This window comes from Heliangelus exortis, chromosome 5, assembly GCF_036169615.1.
Source record: "Heliangelus exortis chromosome 5, bHelExo1.hap1, whole genome shotgun sequence".
Lineage (NCBI taxonomy): Eukaryota > Metazoa > Chordata > Aves > Apodiformes > Trochilidae > Heliangelus > Heliangelus exortis.
Genome location: NC_092426.1, coordinates 2,290,410 through 2,307,655, shown reverse-complemented (window position 1 = coordinate 2,307,655; position 17,246 = coordinate 2,290,410). Strand labels below are relative to the sequence as shown.

The following is a 17,246-nucleotide window of genomic DNA, read 5'->3' as shown; positions in this document are numbered from 1 at the left end:
TGCTAATGCAGCAACATTCATGTTGCTGCACCTGATCCAAATGAAGTAGGTCTGGGGTTTTTTGTAATGTGGGGAGATACTTTGGAACCTGAACTGAATTAGAGAACAAATCCCCCAGCAGCAGAGCTGAGGGAAGAGCAGGGACCAGTGGAGGCTGAGCAGCCTCTGCCTTTGCTTGGTGCTGCTTGAGCTTCACAGGGAAACATGCAAGACTCTTACTCAAAGTCATCATTGCTGAGAACCCCACTTAATTAGCCTTGATGATCACATCTTTTTATGTTTCATTATTTTGTTTGTCTGACTTGCCACAGGATTTCTTCTGGGGTTTCTTTGTTGTTGTTGTTTGTTTTACAATATTTTTTTAAATCCATCTTCTTTAAAGATGGACAAGGCCAGCCTGGTCTCCATCCACAGCATGTACACCCACAGCCTCTTGGCAGAGCTCCTGCTGGGAGTTTGTTTTGTTTTTCAGGAGGTTTCACAGCATTTGTTTCCTTAATTATTTCTTTTTAGTTCTCTGGGTTGTCAACTGCCTCTGCAGGGTGGCAGGGCTGCAGCAGCACTTACTGCCTTTGCAGGAAGAGATGGCTGTTCAGAATCTTCCAGATTAAAAAAAAACAAAGCAAATCAGCTGCTCTGTGTGGGAGTTTATATTCAATGTTCTGACTAATTTTAAGCCTTTTGAATAGCTTTGTTGGACTGTGCTTGCAGAGCATCATCAATTCCTGGAGCAGGCCAGTGTCAGAAGCTGTGGTGGTCTCCCCAGGGAGGACAGGTCCTCCAAATACCAGCACGAGCTCCTGTCAGACCACAGGGCACGACTAGAAAAAGATTGGTAATAACTTTCATAAGTTAGGCACCAGAGAAATAGGTTTGTGATTTATATACCCCATCTTCTGGAGAGGAGGAGGAGGAGGGGGTGGCTCAGAGATGGGAATTAATTAACAGATGGAAAAACGAGAGCTCCAAACTCAACACTTGATTAATACATTGATGGGAGAACTGGGAGCACAAGACAAAAAGACTCTGCAGCAAAGAATGTCCCAGAGGAGGTGAGGAATGCCTTGAATTAAAGCTGCAAAAGACTGCACAGGAGAAGATGGCAGGGTTTTGGGAGATGGAGAAAAACTGCTGAGCTGGCAGGCCTGGCTGAGCTGGGGTTTGGCTGTGTTGCTCCTTCATCTACTGCAGGTAGGGACTGAGTTGGTAGTCAAAGAGAATTTCACAGCTGAGCCCCCAGCATGAATACATCTTTTATTTCATCTGCTCTTACCTTCCTGTGTCTCTCCTCCAGACAAAGGAAATAAACTCTCTACTTAGAAGCTTGCTGTCATTAATTTATTTCAGTTTTGGGGGTGTACACTACATCTGCTACCACAGTTACTGAAGCTGGGCTGCTAGAATCAAAATAGACAGTGTTTTTCCCTTTTTTTTTTTTTTTTTTTTGGCATAGACATTGGAGAGCATTAGGCAAAAGTATTATGGCACGCTAATGACATTTCCCAGCATTCACTGAGTACAAATGCTTCAAATAATTTGGGAGCCAATTCTATTTCAGAAACTAATCCAACTGTACTCAGCAGCATAGAAGCCAAAACCATCTGAAACCCTAAAGCCACTTCCTTCTATGGGTTTAGCAGATGAATCCAGAGGGGAGTTGATACAAAGAGGCAACTATTTGCCACTCTAGTTTTCTGCCCCAGATCTTTCTCCCTGGAAAAATGTAATAAAATAGCTTTAAATCATGTCCATTTTAAATACTTATATATATATATTTAAATACTTAAATGCTGTCATGATATGTAGTGTCCTGGGAGACCTCTGACACTGGGGGCTGGTGTTAAACCAGGTTTTTTTTTTTTTTACAGGGTTACAGAAGAATCTCATTGCTGCTTTTCTTTTGATCCAATGTTAGTGTTTTTCATGTGAGATCCCTGTCGAGGCCAGCAGGAGCCAGTTGCCTGTTTCAGGTTGGATCTTTAACTGGAGCTGGAGCTGTTCAGGGATGAAATAGTCATCTGAAGGTGGTGTAGAGCTGCCCTTAGCACATTCAAAACCAGAGCTGGTTTGTTGTGTTTGTTTTGTATTTCATGGGTCAGATCTGGAGGTTGATATTCCTCAGAGGAACACAGCCCCAGGGCTAGGGCAGGCTCTGATGGAGATTTGTCCTCTCTGGACCATGACTGCAGCACAGCAGAGTCCAGGGCATTTTGGGAACTGAAGAAGGGTATTTTGGCAATGCAGCATTATTCTCAGTATAATAAATTCCCCAGAGGTGCCTTCAGCTCTGGAGAGGAACCAACCTGAGGCTTATTTAAACTCAGCTTGCAGGAGCTGAACTGTTGTTGGCAGCGCCTGGGGTTGAAGAAATATGAAAATAACTTCTTAGTCCTGCTTACACCTTCACTGCCTTGAGGGGTGTAACCTGGTCAGGTTGGGATGATGACAGCTTAAATAGAAGCAGGATTTGTGCACTGGGCAGGCACTAGGAGAAGCCCTCAGTGCTGATTCCTCTTCTCCTTTGCTGTCACCTCCCGTGGCATCGAGCTGGCACCTCTGGAACCCTGGGGGATGCTGACACTGTTTCATGGGAGAAGTGGATGTGCAGGTCATTCCACCACCTCTGTGTCTGTCTGGGACTTACCCAGGGCTGGGTGTCTGAGTTCCCAAGTGTGCCAGAGCCATTAAAGCCTGAACATTGCCTGCTCATGCTGTGCCATGTCCTGAGTGGTACTGCTGCAGCCTCACACAGCTGCTCCGCCTGTCTTTGAGGCAAACACAAGGCAAACCAGAAACAGCCCTGTCTTCTAATGTAGAGTTCCCAGCATTTTAATTATTTTTAACTTCTTGAAATCTGGTCTAATTGTATTTTGCATACTTTTAATGCATTTATACTCTGCTGTTCTTCTTTCAGAAATGTGTGTATTCAGAGTGGCCGAGCTCATGTTTCCGTGTAGCGTAAGATTTCACTTAAAACACAGATTTTTTTGGATGAAGAAGGTCAACAGAAAGGCTTGTGGTAGGGGAAAGAGGTGTTATATGTAGGAAAGAAGCCAAAGGGTTACACATTTTCATTGGAAGGAAGTGCAGAATGTGACACTTAGGGTGAGGGTAGGCTGCAAAGGGGGACTTGCAATTACAGTGAGACTTTATTTGACAAAATGCATGAAGAAAAATAGCAACAGTGAGATGGGACTGAGAAGGGAGAGTAAAGATGGGGTCATGGAAGGCTGAGGTGTTCAACAGTAAGCAGATAAAGCAAGGAGAGAGGAAAACAGATGAAAGGGTGAAGGAATAGGAATATAGATTATATGATGACATAAATAGGATCCAGGCAAGACAGAAGAAAATACAGGCAGGGCAATTGTCTCTGGTGTTAGAGCAGTCACTCCAAAAAGTTGTGTGCAGCTTAATACAGAGGTAGTGCTGCTGTGGCAGCACATTGCCATCAGTAATATTTTATATTAGTGGAGAGATAATCAGTCCCATCAGTGGTTAGCAGTTGGCAGCAATATTTGCTGTTGGAAACATCATTGTTTCCAAATAGCTGCTTCCTGCTTGGAATAAAGTTTCTGAGCTTCAAGTTTAAATTCTTTCTGTCAGGCCATAGGTTCCCTTGAATCCTGAGGAAGGAGGTATGGATAAAACAGCTCAGATCCTTGAGTGTGGTTTAAATTATTTGCCTTCTTAAAGATGTGAAAATTTAATAGGATTCTTCTTCAGTTCCAGAATGGTTGGTAAAGAGCAATGCAGGTCTGCAGGGTGGGGAGGAAAGCAGGAGGTTTGTGTGTGGCAGATGTAATGCCTTGCATCCTCTCCACCTCCCCCCAAATATTTTGAGGCTGTTTTCAGTCATACAAGCCACCAAAATGGGGAGTGGAAAATATCTTGGGAGTGAAACATAAGGAGGGTAATGGAGAAAGACTGGCAGCAAAACCCCAGTTTAGTAAAAGGCTGCATATTGGGAAAGCCATCCCTTTCATCAACAGGGGCTGAGCCCTCATGAGGTTCAGGAAAGTGGTTTGGAAGGAGTGACTGAGAAGTGGGGAGCATGGGGATCTCTGGAGCTGATGACCTGTGGGTATTTCTTGTCTGGGGAGTTTTGTTTACTGGGGTGAATGGTTTCTGCAAAGCTGCTGCTCCTATGGGGCTTTCCCTCTTTGTTCAGGAACTCAGGTTCTTTAAATAAAAACCATTTGAGGGATGGTCCCAGCAGAGCTTCTGCTTACTCAGGAGAAGGATGTCTCCTGGATGAGTGGTGTGAATACAGGGAGAGGGTTCATGCACATCAGCAGTGGTGTGACCCTGCAGCACCCTGACCCATCTGGTCCTGTGGCTGAACATCACCTCACTTCTAAACAACCTTATAATTAGAGGGTTAAAAATCCCAGGTCTGCAAAGTATCTCCTGTCAAGCTCCCCAGAGAGGCTTGGTGGGAAGGCTTTGGGGCATTCCTCACCCCTCCTGCCTGGCAACCTGACCTCCTCCTCTGGCATTCTGGGGCCCATGAGGACTGCACATTGGTGGCACTAGCTCAGGGCAGGAGTGCTGGCAGCCTGGCTGGCACCTTGAAGATCTGGCCTCTTAAGAAGTGGTTCTGTCCCACCCTTTGGTGACATGGTGACACATCTCCAAATGCTGTCAATTCCCTCCTCCCAGTTGCGTGCGAGCCCTGGACACTGCCTGTGTCCCTCCCTCTGTTCCTGCCCAGCATCAGCCCTGGGATGCAGCAGTGAAGTAATGCAGAATAAACCAATTGAAAACAGGAACTCTGAATTTCTCCCCTGAGGAGCCTTTTGGACAATAAAGGGATTCACAGCTGACCCAGGAAGAGTTGTGACAAGTGGCCCTGGGTCTTTATGCAAGATGGAACCACTCAGAGCAGTCAGGGGAGCACATGGAAATATGACCAAGGAGTAAATTTGCTTAAAAACCATCAAGATCAGGCATGCTCAGGAGACCAAATAGTGTGGTGTGATAGGTACCAGAACCATCAGAGCCTTCTCACAGGGTATGTCATCCAGGATGCACATGCTCTCCATCTGGGACAACTTAGCAGGACATCTATAGATGCCAGTTCCACCCTGGTGACAGTAGTGTCTGCAGAGAGTAAGTAATTTCTGTTACTGAGCTGTCACCTCCCATTTAAATAGGGATTTATTCTGAATTTACCAGCCCTTACCTTGCTTGGCTTCTTGCAGCCTTCTCTGATCACATCACAGGAGCAGAGGGCTGTAAGGTCCCCCAGTCCCTTCCCTCCCAGCTGTGCTGGAGAACAAGCAGCTGGTTGTGCCAAGCAGAGCAGCCTCAACCCAGGGGCTGTGATCAGAGGAGAATATTCCTTTGTAAGGCTCTGTTGTGCCCTGTGTGTCTCACTGCAGAGGTGAAATACCATCATAGTAGCAAGGGGCAGTGACTCACCAAGCTGCTGCTGCTGTGATTTACAGCAGCTCCCTCCACGATGTTTTTTGCTCAACATGCCACAGAACCCATAATTGCAAACATGTGAGTAGACCCAAAAAAAAAAAAAAAAAAAAAGTACATTTTTCCAATTCCCTGTTATTTAGCATCAAGCAATCTCTCATGACTAAACCAGATGAAAATCTCTTTGTCTTTGTTGTCACCTTTGATCTAATTCTTCTTTATCTTGCTGTCTCCCTCCTGATGAAGGATTTTCTACAAATTCTTTTTCTTACTCTCTTTTTTTTCATGCTATCCAAGGATATTTAATTTTTGCCCTATTCCAGTGTCTCTTGCCAAGATTAATACTCCAGCTGCCTGGAAACTCTGAATTCCTTTGTTTTGAATTCATTCTTGTCATCTTTGAACGACTATACATCTTCTCTCCTATCTCTATATCTGATCTTTCAGATAGTTTTCTGCATATTTTAGCCAAACTTTTCTCATAGATGTTTCTCTTTATCTTTCCATCTGCTTGCTACTTTTTTTCCTGCCTGCATTCAGCCTGCACACCACTTTCCTCTTGCAAAATCCTTTTGGTTTTCCATTTTTCTGTAAGTAGCCCCATTTTTTTTTTTTTTTTTTTTTTTTTGCATAAATTAATTGTAAATCAAGAGATCATAGAATCATCCTGGTTGGAAAGAACCTTCAAGATCATCAAGTCCAACCATCAGTCCTATCATCTTTTCTGCCTTCCCCTGCTGCAGGCAGGATCAGCCTAAGTCAAGGCTGGTTAAATCAGCCTAAGATGGGTACTTGTTGAGTGTTTTCTGCCTATTTTTTTTTTCACTGGTGGCAAATTTCATAGCTTCCCATGCCTTTGGGTTCAGTGCTGTGATGCTACTCCAGTAGGAAAACCTTTTCATCTGTACAGGCAGTGCAGGTTAAGACAATTTAAGCCCACTGTTAATTGTTCTAGCATAAAACTGTTTTATGGATTATCCCTTCTTCCCCCTTCCCTGGTATCTTTTATATGTATGAAGGTTGTTACCTTCCTGGCAGTTGTCTTCCAGCCCAAATCACTATTTTCTTCCTTTTCAACCCATTTGTTGTGGTTCCTAGAGCTGACATCCTCATTGCTCCACCAGAGCCATTCTGGAATGCTGCTCCTGACATTTCAAAGCTTCTTTGATTTGAAAACAGCAGTTTAAGAAGAGAGGATGGGTATTTGGTATTTGATGCTCTGAACTCATGGACAGATGGTATCTCATGGAAGAAAATATCTTCTTTGAGGGGAGGTGGGAGGCTTTTGCCTCTTCAGACTGGCTTCACTTTGACTTTCTTGGAAAAATTCTGTAGTTTTGGAGTGTTCCAGTTTAGTTATCTAGGAGCATTCAGGAATTTCCCTTAGGAAGTTTGTCAGAAAATTGGGAGGAATGAATCCATCTGTTTCAAACACAAAAATCCCTGGTTCCCAGTAATCATTTATGGGCAGGGTGCATGAATTCAAGCAAAGTTTTAGCAGAAGGGTAACCCACAAAGCAAGTACAGCAAGAAATCTGGGCTAAACTTATGGAAATCGTGCTGCCTTTTTTTTTTTCATTCTTAAGAAAACATTCTGCTTATCTTTAAAAAAAAAATAAAAAACCTCTTGACATTTGAAACCCTTCTACTAATATTTTCCTGCCCTGGTGAAGTGTTTCTCCATCCAATTCAACTTCAAGCAGCCCTTGAGGATTTACTGAAATCACTCAGGGATGTGCTGGTACAAAGCATGTTCCCTTCTACCTCTGTATTTCCAAGTTATTTTCTTAACTAAAAGGCTGGTAAGCATTGAGACACAAAGGTTGTGATGGTGTGGAAATCATTATACCAGCTTGGAACTTCTTGGGCTATATCTGTACAAATCTGTGATGTCCCAGGGTATGTCTGGAGAGCTGGGATGGAAAACACCATGGGGCTGTACTGGCTGCTGTGGGTCCTCTGGGGACATTGTGGCTCAGGGAAGTTGCTTCAAAGCCCAGCAAATAAACCCATCCATTTTAAAGAGGTTATTAAGAATATTAGCTCTGTTGTTTCTTGTTAAATAAACACTTGAAAGAATCCAAAGAGAATTTACAGCAGTGCTTGAGACCTCTTGGACTTGTCAAAATCCTATGAGTTAGGAGGAGCAGTACAAAGCAGCACATGGTTTCTGGGTTGCACATCCCAGGAGTGGCAGCAGGAGATAATTTTTATTAGTGAAGCTTTAAACAAAAGCATACAAAGCCTTTTTTTTTCCCTGAGGGAACATGGTAGCATGTTTGAAGAAGGCTGAGAGGGGATCTCTGAATGTCCATCAATAGCTGAGGGGTGGGGGGCAAGAGGAAGGGGCCAATCTCTGCTCAGTGGTGCCCAGGAGTAGGACAAGGAATAATGGGGTGAAGGGAGAAGAGAGGAAGTTCCAGCTGAAGCTGAGGAGAAACTTCTCTGCTGGGAGGCTGAGGGAGCCCTGGCCCAGGCTGCCCAGAGAGGTTGTGGAGTCTCCTTCTCTGGAGCCTTTCCAACCCCCCCTGGATGTGTTCTGTGTGTCCTGCCCTGGGGGATCCTGCTGGGGCAGGGCTGGCACTGGAGCAGCTCCACAGCTCCCTCCCAACCTCTGATGTTGTGTGATTCTATTATTTTATCAAAAAGCTTTCTCTAAATTGTCTTGCAAGCTGTTACAGTAGTTTTGCTCATGTCAAAGGCAGAATTAAGGTAATGACACATAGAATACAGAGCTGTGTGTGATGGCAAAGCAGACACATGTCTAGGGTGGCCTAATTAGGCTGATTTTTGCTGTGTTGGTCCTCTGAGGGAGGCTGTCAGACTGTGCTGGTGTTCTGTGGTCATTGCTGGTGTTCAGGCTGGTCCAAGCCTCCATAGGAGCTCCAGCACTGGGCTGGGTGTAAGCCTGAGTTTCAGGGAGGCAGAGCTGTGGTGTTCTTTAATCACAGCATCATTTTGTTTCTTAAAGACCTTTAAGATCATCAAATTCAACCATTCCTCCAGCAGTGCCCAGGCCACCCCTGCCCCATGTCCCTCATCCCCACATCTCCAGGGCTCTGAAACCCCTCCAGGGATGATGGGGACTCCAGCCCTGCCCTGGGCAGCCTGGGACAGGCCCTGACAACCCTTTCCAGGGAGAAATTGTTCCTAATATCCCCTTTAAACCCCTCTGGCACAACATGAAGCCAAATACCTCAACAGAGGAGCTCAGCAAAAAGTTTGAGCTCCAGATTACAGGAGAGCATCCTCTGTTTAGAAATTCTGTCTAATATAATCATAGCAGTGTTTTCCCTTGCTCTCAGATATTTTGGTTTGCTTCATTGCATGTAGAAATTTATATATTTTATTATTATTATTATTATCTTATGACAGCCTGTACCCTTTTAAATTTAAATGGCAAACCCATGCCAAGCTACTGCTCTGGTCAGAATAGATTTTTCAGTAGGATTTTATGGTGGGTTTTTTTTTTTTTTTGGCAGAGGATATTTAGGTTGTGCTTCTGTAGCTGCCTTCATCCAAAAACCCCACTCAGAAGAAGGCAGGCAGTGCTGAGGTCTGTCTGCTCCTCTTCTGAGTCAGTGGTGGCTGAGTGGGTGTGCAGACCATCTGCTCTATCAGAGTCATTTTGCAATGCAATTCTTTTATTAACAGAGCTTATGGTACATGATCTCCTCCTGATTTTTGGCAGGGCATTCTGGTGGTAATCTTTCCTCCTGTTCTTGGGACCTTTGTGCTGTGAGCACCATGGCAAAGCTGGGGCTGGCTGGACCAGGGCTGCTCCCCAGTTTTCTCCCGTGCTTCCATCCCTCCCTCCCATCCCTTTGCTTTGTGTGTGGGTTTTGTTGTTTTTTTTTTTTCCAGAGCCCTCTCTGTGCATGCTGAGCTGTTGTAACTGCTGGATGAGGTTCAGGCCACCAGGCCATCCCTTCTCTGTTGGGCTTCAAGAAATATTTGTGCCTGGTGCAAGGGATGGAATAAAGAATGGAAGCTGTAGGGGTGGTGTGTGTAGATAACCACTGCTGAGCAGGCTGGCGTGCCAGAAATCCCTCCTGAAGGGCTTAGCAGTTATCCAAACCATGGATTTTAAATTTTTTTTATGAGTTATGTGCAGGCTTTCAGATCTCTTTGAACTTTGAGTTGTGTGTGACATAACTGTGGCTGTTTCCTGTTTTTCAGGAGATGACTTTTCATTGATACAGCAAGAAATTTATATGGTTAAAGAATGCAAACATTGCAATATAGTCGCCTATTTTGGGAGCTATCTCAGGTAAACCCTCACTTTTTATAGCTGTGTTTCTGCTGGGTCTTTCCTAAGACAATCCAGAGTCTGCTTTAGTACTTATGTCCTCTCTCAATGTACTTCTCTAGGTTGAATTCCCTTTGGTTCCCAGTTAGCTTTAAAAAAAAAAAAAGTGACTAATATTTTGTTTTCTCTGCTGGCCAAAAGGCTGGAATATTTTTATCACTAGAAACAGAAACTTTTCCCCTGGAGGCTCTTGCAGCATATCCAATCCTACTCATTTGTGGGGCAGATCTTGATCGTTTATCACTTCTAATATAACACAAGCTCATTATTTCTCTTGAGCAGAATTGCTTTTAGATATTTCATTTAATGGCAGCCAGTGAGTTGCAGGAGCAGAAGACTAAATCTGAGCTGCTGGTAATAACATTTTTCATAATTCTGCTGTAACAGATGCAATGTACAGAGAGGCAGACACAAAGTGATGCCAGCTGGCTGCATCTTCAAGTGCACTCATTAAATATACAGAAAGTTGGGGAATAGTTTCCATTTCTGTGGAACCCTGCCATTTATCAATTGGCTCTTTGGGAATATAGATCACCACTTTGCCTGCTTGGTCTTTTTCTACAAGGCTTCATCTTCAGGTTTCTTAGAGGGCTGCATTGTTTAAGTAATCTCTACAGCCCAAATGGACTTCAACTGGGACAGAATAGCCAAATTTCTAAATCCCCAACAGCCCTTTTGGAGGCCACGTAAAGTTTTTTAGATATAATTAGGCAACTGCAATTTAAAATTGAGATTGTGACTTTGGTGTGTTATTTAATGTAATCTAACTGACAGCAGGTAAACCTCAGATGTTTTTCCTACGTGCTCTTTATTACAGTTAAAAGGTCAGGGTTAACACTTTTTGGGTCTGTTAATATGTGAAGACTTGTTCAGTAACTCAGGCATAAAATTTTGATCTTGATGAGAATTTATACTGGGACTATTAGTAACATAAAGCATGTGACTGCTTGCCACATTTCAGAGCATGTATTTTTAACAAAGAATCATCAAGACCAATAGAAAATGTGTAAAATAATCACTATTAACTCTGTTCTGTATACAGATCAATCAGCTTTTGATACCTGTGTTTTAACTTTCTTTTTTGATAGCCGTGAGAAGCTGTGGATATGCATGGAATACTGTGGTGGGGGATCCCTCCAAGACATTTACCATGGTACTTGGAAACTTATTTTACCATTTGTACTTTTTGGAAGCTTTCTGCAAAGAAAAAAAAGAAATAATAAACAAAGAAATAGGGAATGGTTGGTACGGGCCAGGCACTCCATGTGTTTTTTCTTAGGTCATAAACAGTGTTTTTTATCTACAGTTGACAGATTTTGTTGAGAACACTTCTCAAGTTGAGTAAGCATCATTTTGGGCTAATATCCTGTCATTCTAGGCTGGCACATGCTTTATTTTTTAATCATCACACTGTATATTTTGCCCCACAATGCTGAGAGGAGCATCCCAGAGAGTTTGGAGACTGTATGTGGTTAAGGAAGGAGTTTTCTACTGGGAAATACCAACATTTGATCTTCATAAAGGGTAGAAATGACTGATTATTTTGCTCCTGTGCAGTACCATAACACTCTTTTATTATTATTTTCCACTCTGAGGTTTCATCTAGTTGTTGATTCTGTAGAAGGATTTATTGGAGTTGTTGGAAAAGCAGTCTGGGGAATTGCTCTGCCTTTAAGTGATAACATGGAGTTTTCAAATACCAGAGCTCCTTCTGGTTTATCTTTCAGCCAGTTGGTACAAATAACTTAGAAACAATTCAAAGTCCCAGAGGCCCCTAGTATAGAAAACTGCCATTTCTGATACAACAAATCAGCAGAAGTCCCTTTTATTGTTTTTTACCTTGCTCGGGTTGCAGGATACTCCATTACTACCAAGTCATTTGTAAAATGATAATTAGATTTCTGTCAAAACATGTTTTCTTCTCACTGTGGGTATTGTCTTCTGTTATTGTGCTGGGGTTTTTTTACTGAAAGCCTTTCTGTAAAACCAGCAAACAAACCCCTCTTTTCAGCTCAGTGTAAAATACAGTTGATGTCAAATCAGTCTTTTAACTTTTGCATGGAGATAACCTCTTTCTGAATGCTTCACAGTGTTTGTAAATTGTGGACTTAACTTGTTAATCTTTGTTTTCAGTAACAGGACCTCTGTCAGAGTTACAAATTGCATACGTATGCAGAGAAACTTTACAGGTACTGTACTTCTGCAGGGATGTGGTAAAGTGCTGCATGTCCAGAGAGCAGATACAGAAGCTGATTTCAGGAGGTGCTGCACTACCAAGTGCATTTCTAAGCCTTGGCAATCTAGCTGAAACCAGCTAACCAGGGTTAATCTGTTGGTTTCCATATTGTAAATAAAAAAATAGCAAGAAAATCCAGGAACACAGTAAAAATATTTGCTTCAAATCAATGTCAGAGCAGTGTCCTGATTTGCAAAGGACTTCAGACACAGAGCAGGAGTCTCCGTGGATCCCAGTGCAGGACCAAAAATACTCAAAACTCAGCCCTGCTTCTGTTTCTTTGCTGAGCCTGCTGGTTTCAGGGAAACTGTGGAGGACAGGTCTGCACAGGCTGTGACCACAGTGTTGGCTGGACTGTTCTCAGCCATTGTTCTGACACAGTGATTCAGTGCAGCACTTGCTTTAGAACAAATTTTTGGAACTTGTTGAAGAAGGCAGGTAATGAATGCCTGGTGAGCAAGGGTGAGCAGCTGAGTAATGGAGGAGGAAAAAAAAAACAACTGCTTGATCTGAGGCAGTAAATTCTAGTAATTTGTAGAGGAATAGTTTGTACTGTATCAAGTTCTGGAGCCCCCAACACCAGAAGGAGCTGGAGGTGTTGGAGTGAGTCCAGAGGAGGCCCTGGAGCTGCTGGGAGGGCTGGAGCAGCTCTGCTCTGGAGCCAGGCTGAGAGAGTTGGGGGTGTTGAGGCTGGAGAAGAGAAGCTGCAATGGGGAGACCTTAGAGCACCTTCCAGTGCCTGAAGGGGCTCCAGGAAAGCTGGGGAGGGACTGGGGACAAGGGCAGGGAGGGATGGGATCAGGGGGAAGGGTTTCAAGCTGGGAGAGTGTGGATTTAGGTTAGACAGTAGGAAGAAATAGTTTGTTGTGAGGGTGCTGAGCCCCTGTGCCAGGTTTCCCAGAGAAGCTGTGGCTGCCCCATCCCTGGCAGTGTCTCAGCCCAGGTTGGATGGGGCTTGGAGCAACCTGGGCTGGTGGGAGGTGTCCCTGACCATGGCAAGGGGTGGCAATGGAGGAGCTTTAAGCTCCCTCACAACCCAAACCATTCTGGGCTTCTATGAAAACCACTGCAAACAATGCCTAAAATTCTCTCTCCTGTTGTGATTGCCAGCACCCAGCCATGCCAGGTGAGCTGCTGCAGGCAGGTTGTTTCCTAAAGGAAGTTTTCTCTCCCTGCTCTGTGTCCCCATGAATCACTCAGGGAGGGAATCCTGGGGATGCTCCCCTTGCCCTGGAGCAGTGGCTGAACTGCTCACTGCCCAGGGGGGTGTCCACCCAGGAACCAATTTGCTTGGCAGTTCTCTTCCTCATCTTTTCCTACTGCAAGGACTCATATTGCTGGAAGGCCAGCCTAAGGGCTAAACACCTGCTTTTTGAAACCTTCAGGACTTAAAAAATACAGTTAATTTTAATTAAAGGGAAAAGGTGATGTATCTGGGGTGTTGTTTTGGAAGTACACGAATATCTCTGTAAAATGTTACACCCTGACTGGTTTAAATGAGTCTTCACATGTATTGGCTGGAGCTGGAGAGATGAGGAACAGAATCCAGTCTGCCTCTTATCTGCAAATCTTCAATTTCTTCACCTTCACATAAAATGCAATGAGTAATTTAAATTTATGAGATGGGACTGACTTTGTAATATGTTACCAGATGACAAAATGACACCTTGTGTCTTTTTATTTCCAGGGTCTTGCTTACTTGCATATGAAGGGCAAAATGCACAGAGATATAAAGGTAACTTGGAACTTAGCTTACCTTCAGTTTCCTCATGTGGAAAATTTTTTTCTTATAAAGATTTTAAACTTCTGATTTATTATGTTTTAGGGTGCAAATATTCTGCTAACAGACCACGGAGATGTCAAATTAGGTAAGTTGCTTGAATTTGATAATAAGACAGAAAGCAAATGGGAACATTTTCATTTGATCAATAATAAAGCTACAGCACCAGCTGGGAGGCTTTGATTCAGCAAGTTGCCTTTTACTTTTGTCATTCCAGTAAGAGAAGAAAAACATAACCAGCACACACACAGCAAAGATTGAGCATATTACAGATAATGTCTTTTTTTTTTTTAACCATCAAGCCTTGAAGCCTCCCAGGTTTCCCTGGAACTTGCCAGGTTGGGGTTACTGGGATATCAATATCTTTACTCCTAGCCAGGATGGCAGCTCTCCCTCAGAGCATCTGCTTGGCAGCCTGTGGAAAAGTGGGATCTGACCATGTTTGACACTGGGCATTTCCACACAGGTTGAGGTGAGGAAATTCTCCTCCTTTGCAAGCACTCTGAGGTCCACAGATGAAAACTCAGAAGAAATCTCTTTATTACTGCCTTCCAGCAGTGACATTTTGTCTGTAGCAAGGCACAAGCAAACTGAAGCTCTTGTTATCTGAGCATTCTGCCTTCAAAACCCCCATCTGCCTGTCTGCTGCCTCACTTCACAGATGTCTGTGGTGGGCTTGGGGCTCTTCAGGAAGTAGGGAGCAGAAATCCTGGGAGAGGGAATGTGAAGCTCATGATCTTACTGTGTCTGGTGCTGGAATCAGAGTGGTTGTGCAGGAGCTGCATCACTGCCCTTCAGGAAAGCTGTCTGGTTCAACAACTTTAGTCCTCTGTGGTGGATCAGGAATGCTTTGCTAGGAAAATGCAGCTTTTTAAATAAAGAAAAAAAAAAAAAAAAAAAGAGTAAAACCTTTTTTTTTAATGCTTTTTAATGCTTTCCCTAAATGCATTAAATTTGGGTTACATGCTGATACCTTCTTTTTGCCTGCTAAGCTACTTAGATATCCTACAGTTACCCTCTGGTATTATACTACAGATGCAATAAAAATAAAACAGGACTTAAATGACTTTTGGCTTTGCAAGACCACCTGATTATCTGAGAGCAAGGGATTATTGTCCCCTAGACAGTCTCCAGAAGGGAGAGCAGATGCCCCCCTGCAGCTCCTCCATAAGTAACACAGAAATAATACCAGCTCCAAAGCATGATGCTCTTTTTCCTCTTGAATATTAAACTCAATATCCACTAAATTTTTTAGGTTACTTGGTTACTGTATTGTGAGATGGAAAAATAGCTGGGAATGGAACAGGCTCATCAGTGACCTGTATGTAGTAACTCATCTTTTCAACTTGAATTCATGTCAGTGAAGACATTAGCTGAGCTCATCATTAATCTTAAACTGTTGAAGCTGCATTAATTTTTAATTTGGATGAGAAATGGGATTGTTCTTTCATAATACACTTCCTAGAGTAGAACTGTCATTTTAAAATGAGATTTCTAAGTCTGTAATTCCATTTTCCAGCTGACTTTGGTGTAGCAGCAAAAATTACAGCCACCATTGCGAAGAGGAAATCATTTATTGGTACCCCTTACTGGTAATAAACTCCTTTGATTGCTCTGATTGCATGCAAACCTAAGTCTGCATTTATGCATTTTATCCTAAAATGCACACACTGAAATACATGCTCATTTTTATATAAATATATATGTAGCAATTCCATAAATTCTTGCTTTTCCAAGTAAAATGCCTAAAGGGGTAGAAGCCTGGGAAGCACTTATTGTAGCTGATCTGTTGCTGTAACACAAACAGATATTTGAGGGCAGGATTGCTGTTTCTCCCAGGTTTATTAATGAGAACAAACCCCCCTTTTTCTGGCTTCCTAAGGGTCCCTCAGTTTCTCCTCAGCTTCTTACATTTGTAGTAAACAAACTACAGTCTTCTGGATTTCTGTGCAGAAAAAAAAAATTTAAACAGTCTTCTAGTAGTCTTTACAGGTAATGCCTGAACAAGACAGCATTTAATATGCAAATATATCATTGTAAATCTTGAGCTGGATTATATATGCAAATATTACTGCTGTTGGCTTCTGGCATCCCTGTGATGCAGCTGAGATGGCCAGGGCAGGATTCTTGGTATAGACTGAACACATAAATACGTACAGCTTAACCCAGACAATGGCTTTTAATTGTTCCCTCCTCTCTTGATCCTGTTGGAGAAGGAGAACTGAGGGCAGGAAGAGATTATCTGGTCATTAAAGCATTTCCCTGGGAATCATGAGACTGGTTCTATTCCAAGCACCTCTGTGTGCTCCTCTGCTCCCCTAATGCCGAGTGAGGCCGAGAGGGGGATGTCAGGTTTTTCCCCTGCCTTACACACGTCTGGGAGGATTTCTCTAGGGTTTTATGTTGTTCTTTGTGCCTCCTGCATGCAGGAAGCAGCTGATGCTCTCACTGAATGATGTCTTTGCTTTTAAAGGATGGCCCCAGAAGTGGCAGCAGTGGAAAAGAACGGCGGCTATAACCAGCTCTGTGACATCTGGGCAGTTGGCATCACAGCCATTGAGCTTGCAGAGCTTCAGCCACCCATGTTTGATCTGCACCCCATGAGGTCTGCTGGCTTAAGGGAGCTTCCTTCTCTCCAGAATCCCTTTCAGTTCCTTTGATAACAATTTAATCTTCTCCAAATCTCAAGCCTAGGAGCTCACACTGAGGTTCCTGCATCGAACCTCTCCTTTCTGTGTTGAGCTGAGTCTTGGTTTTAAGACATCAGTCTGAAGCTACAGGCTGAAGTTTAGAGTTGAAATTATCATGGACAATTGGAATTGAAAAAAAAACCACCCATTTTTTAGTGTCTAAACATCTGTCCTTCAAAACAGTAAATTGCTGAAGAAGGTGCAGCATCACATTTAACAGGATTATGGATGGAGATAAAAAGATCTTTTTAAATGAAAATCAACATCTTTGCTGTATCTGCCCTCTGCTGTAACACAGTAGAGACCCTAATCCATTTTCCATCAGTATGATTCTTATCACAAAGTATTAATTTGTAGTGCTGAGATATTAGAATGGAACTAATTAAATTTTATGATGTAATAACATTATTCTTCTTTTACCTGTAGGGCTTTGTTTTTAATGTCAAAAAGTAATTTCCAGCCACCAAAGCTAAAGGAAAAAGCAAAATGGTAGGTTAAACCCTCTCCTTTGTTCAGTATTTTGCAGATAATGTGAAAATAGTACTTGTCATGGGTGAAGAAGGGAGATAGTGGAAAATAAGGTGTGCTGGTTTTGAACTTGGGAAGGGATTTTGCTGACAGGGAGTTTCACTGAGAGATGTTTCTTATAAGTATCTGAAAGAAAATGAGAAAGGGTTAAAGTCCAGAAGCAAATGTTTTCTGACGTGGCAGAAAACCAGGAGTAAGGCATAGGACAGTTCCACCTATGTAAATTTTCCCCTGTCTGTCATCCAGAGGAAAATGAAATCTCCCTACTTGGATCCTCTT

General features: G+C 43.1%; 1 protein-coding gene across 2 annotated transcripts in view; it reads left to right on the top strand.

Annotated features, from left to right (window-relative positions):
• The window catches only part of MAP4K5 (mitogen-activated protein kinase kinase kinase kinase 5), a 69,048-nt gene that overhangs the window by 26,118 nt on the left and 25,684 nt on the right, over nucleotides 1-17,246 (top strand). For both annotated transcript variants that reach the window (XM_071745109.1, XM_071745107.1), the window contains exons 4-11: nucleotides 9,604-9,694; nucleotides 10,822-10,886; nucleotides 11,867-11,922; nucleotides 13,657-13,704; nucleotides 13,795-13,837; nucleotides 15,269-15,341; nucleotides 16,223-16,354; nucleotides 16,866-16,928. In XM_071745109.1, the coding sequence (XP_071601210.1) occupies nucleotides 9,604-9,694; nucleotides 10,822-10,886; nucleotides 11,867-11,922; nucleotides 13,657-13,704; nucleotides 13,795-13,837; nucleotides 15,269-15,341; nucleotides 16,223-16,354; nucleotides 16,866-16,928 (571 nt within the window). The remainder of the gene's footprint in view (nucleotides 1-9,603; nucleotides 9,695-10,821; nucleotides 10,887-11,866; nucleotides 11,923-13,656; nucleotides 13,705-13,794; nucleotides 13,838-15,268; nucleotides 15,342-16,222; nucleotides 16,355-16,865; nucleotides 16,929-17,246) is intronic.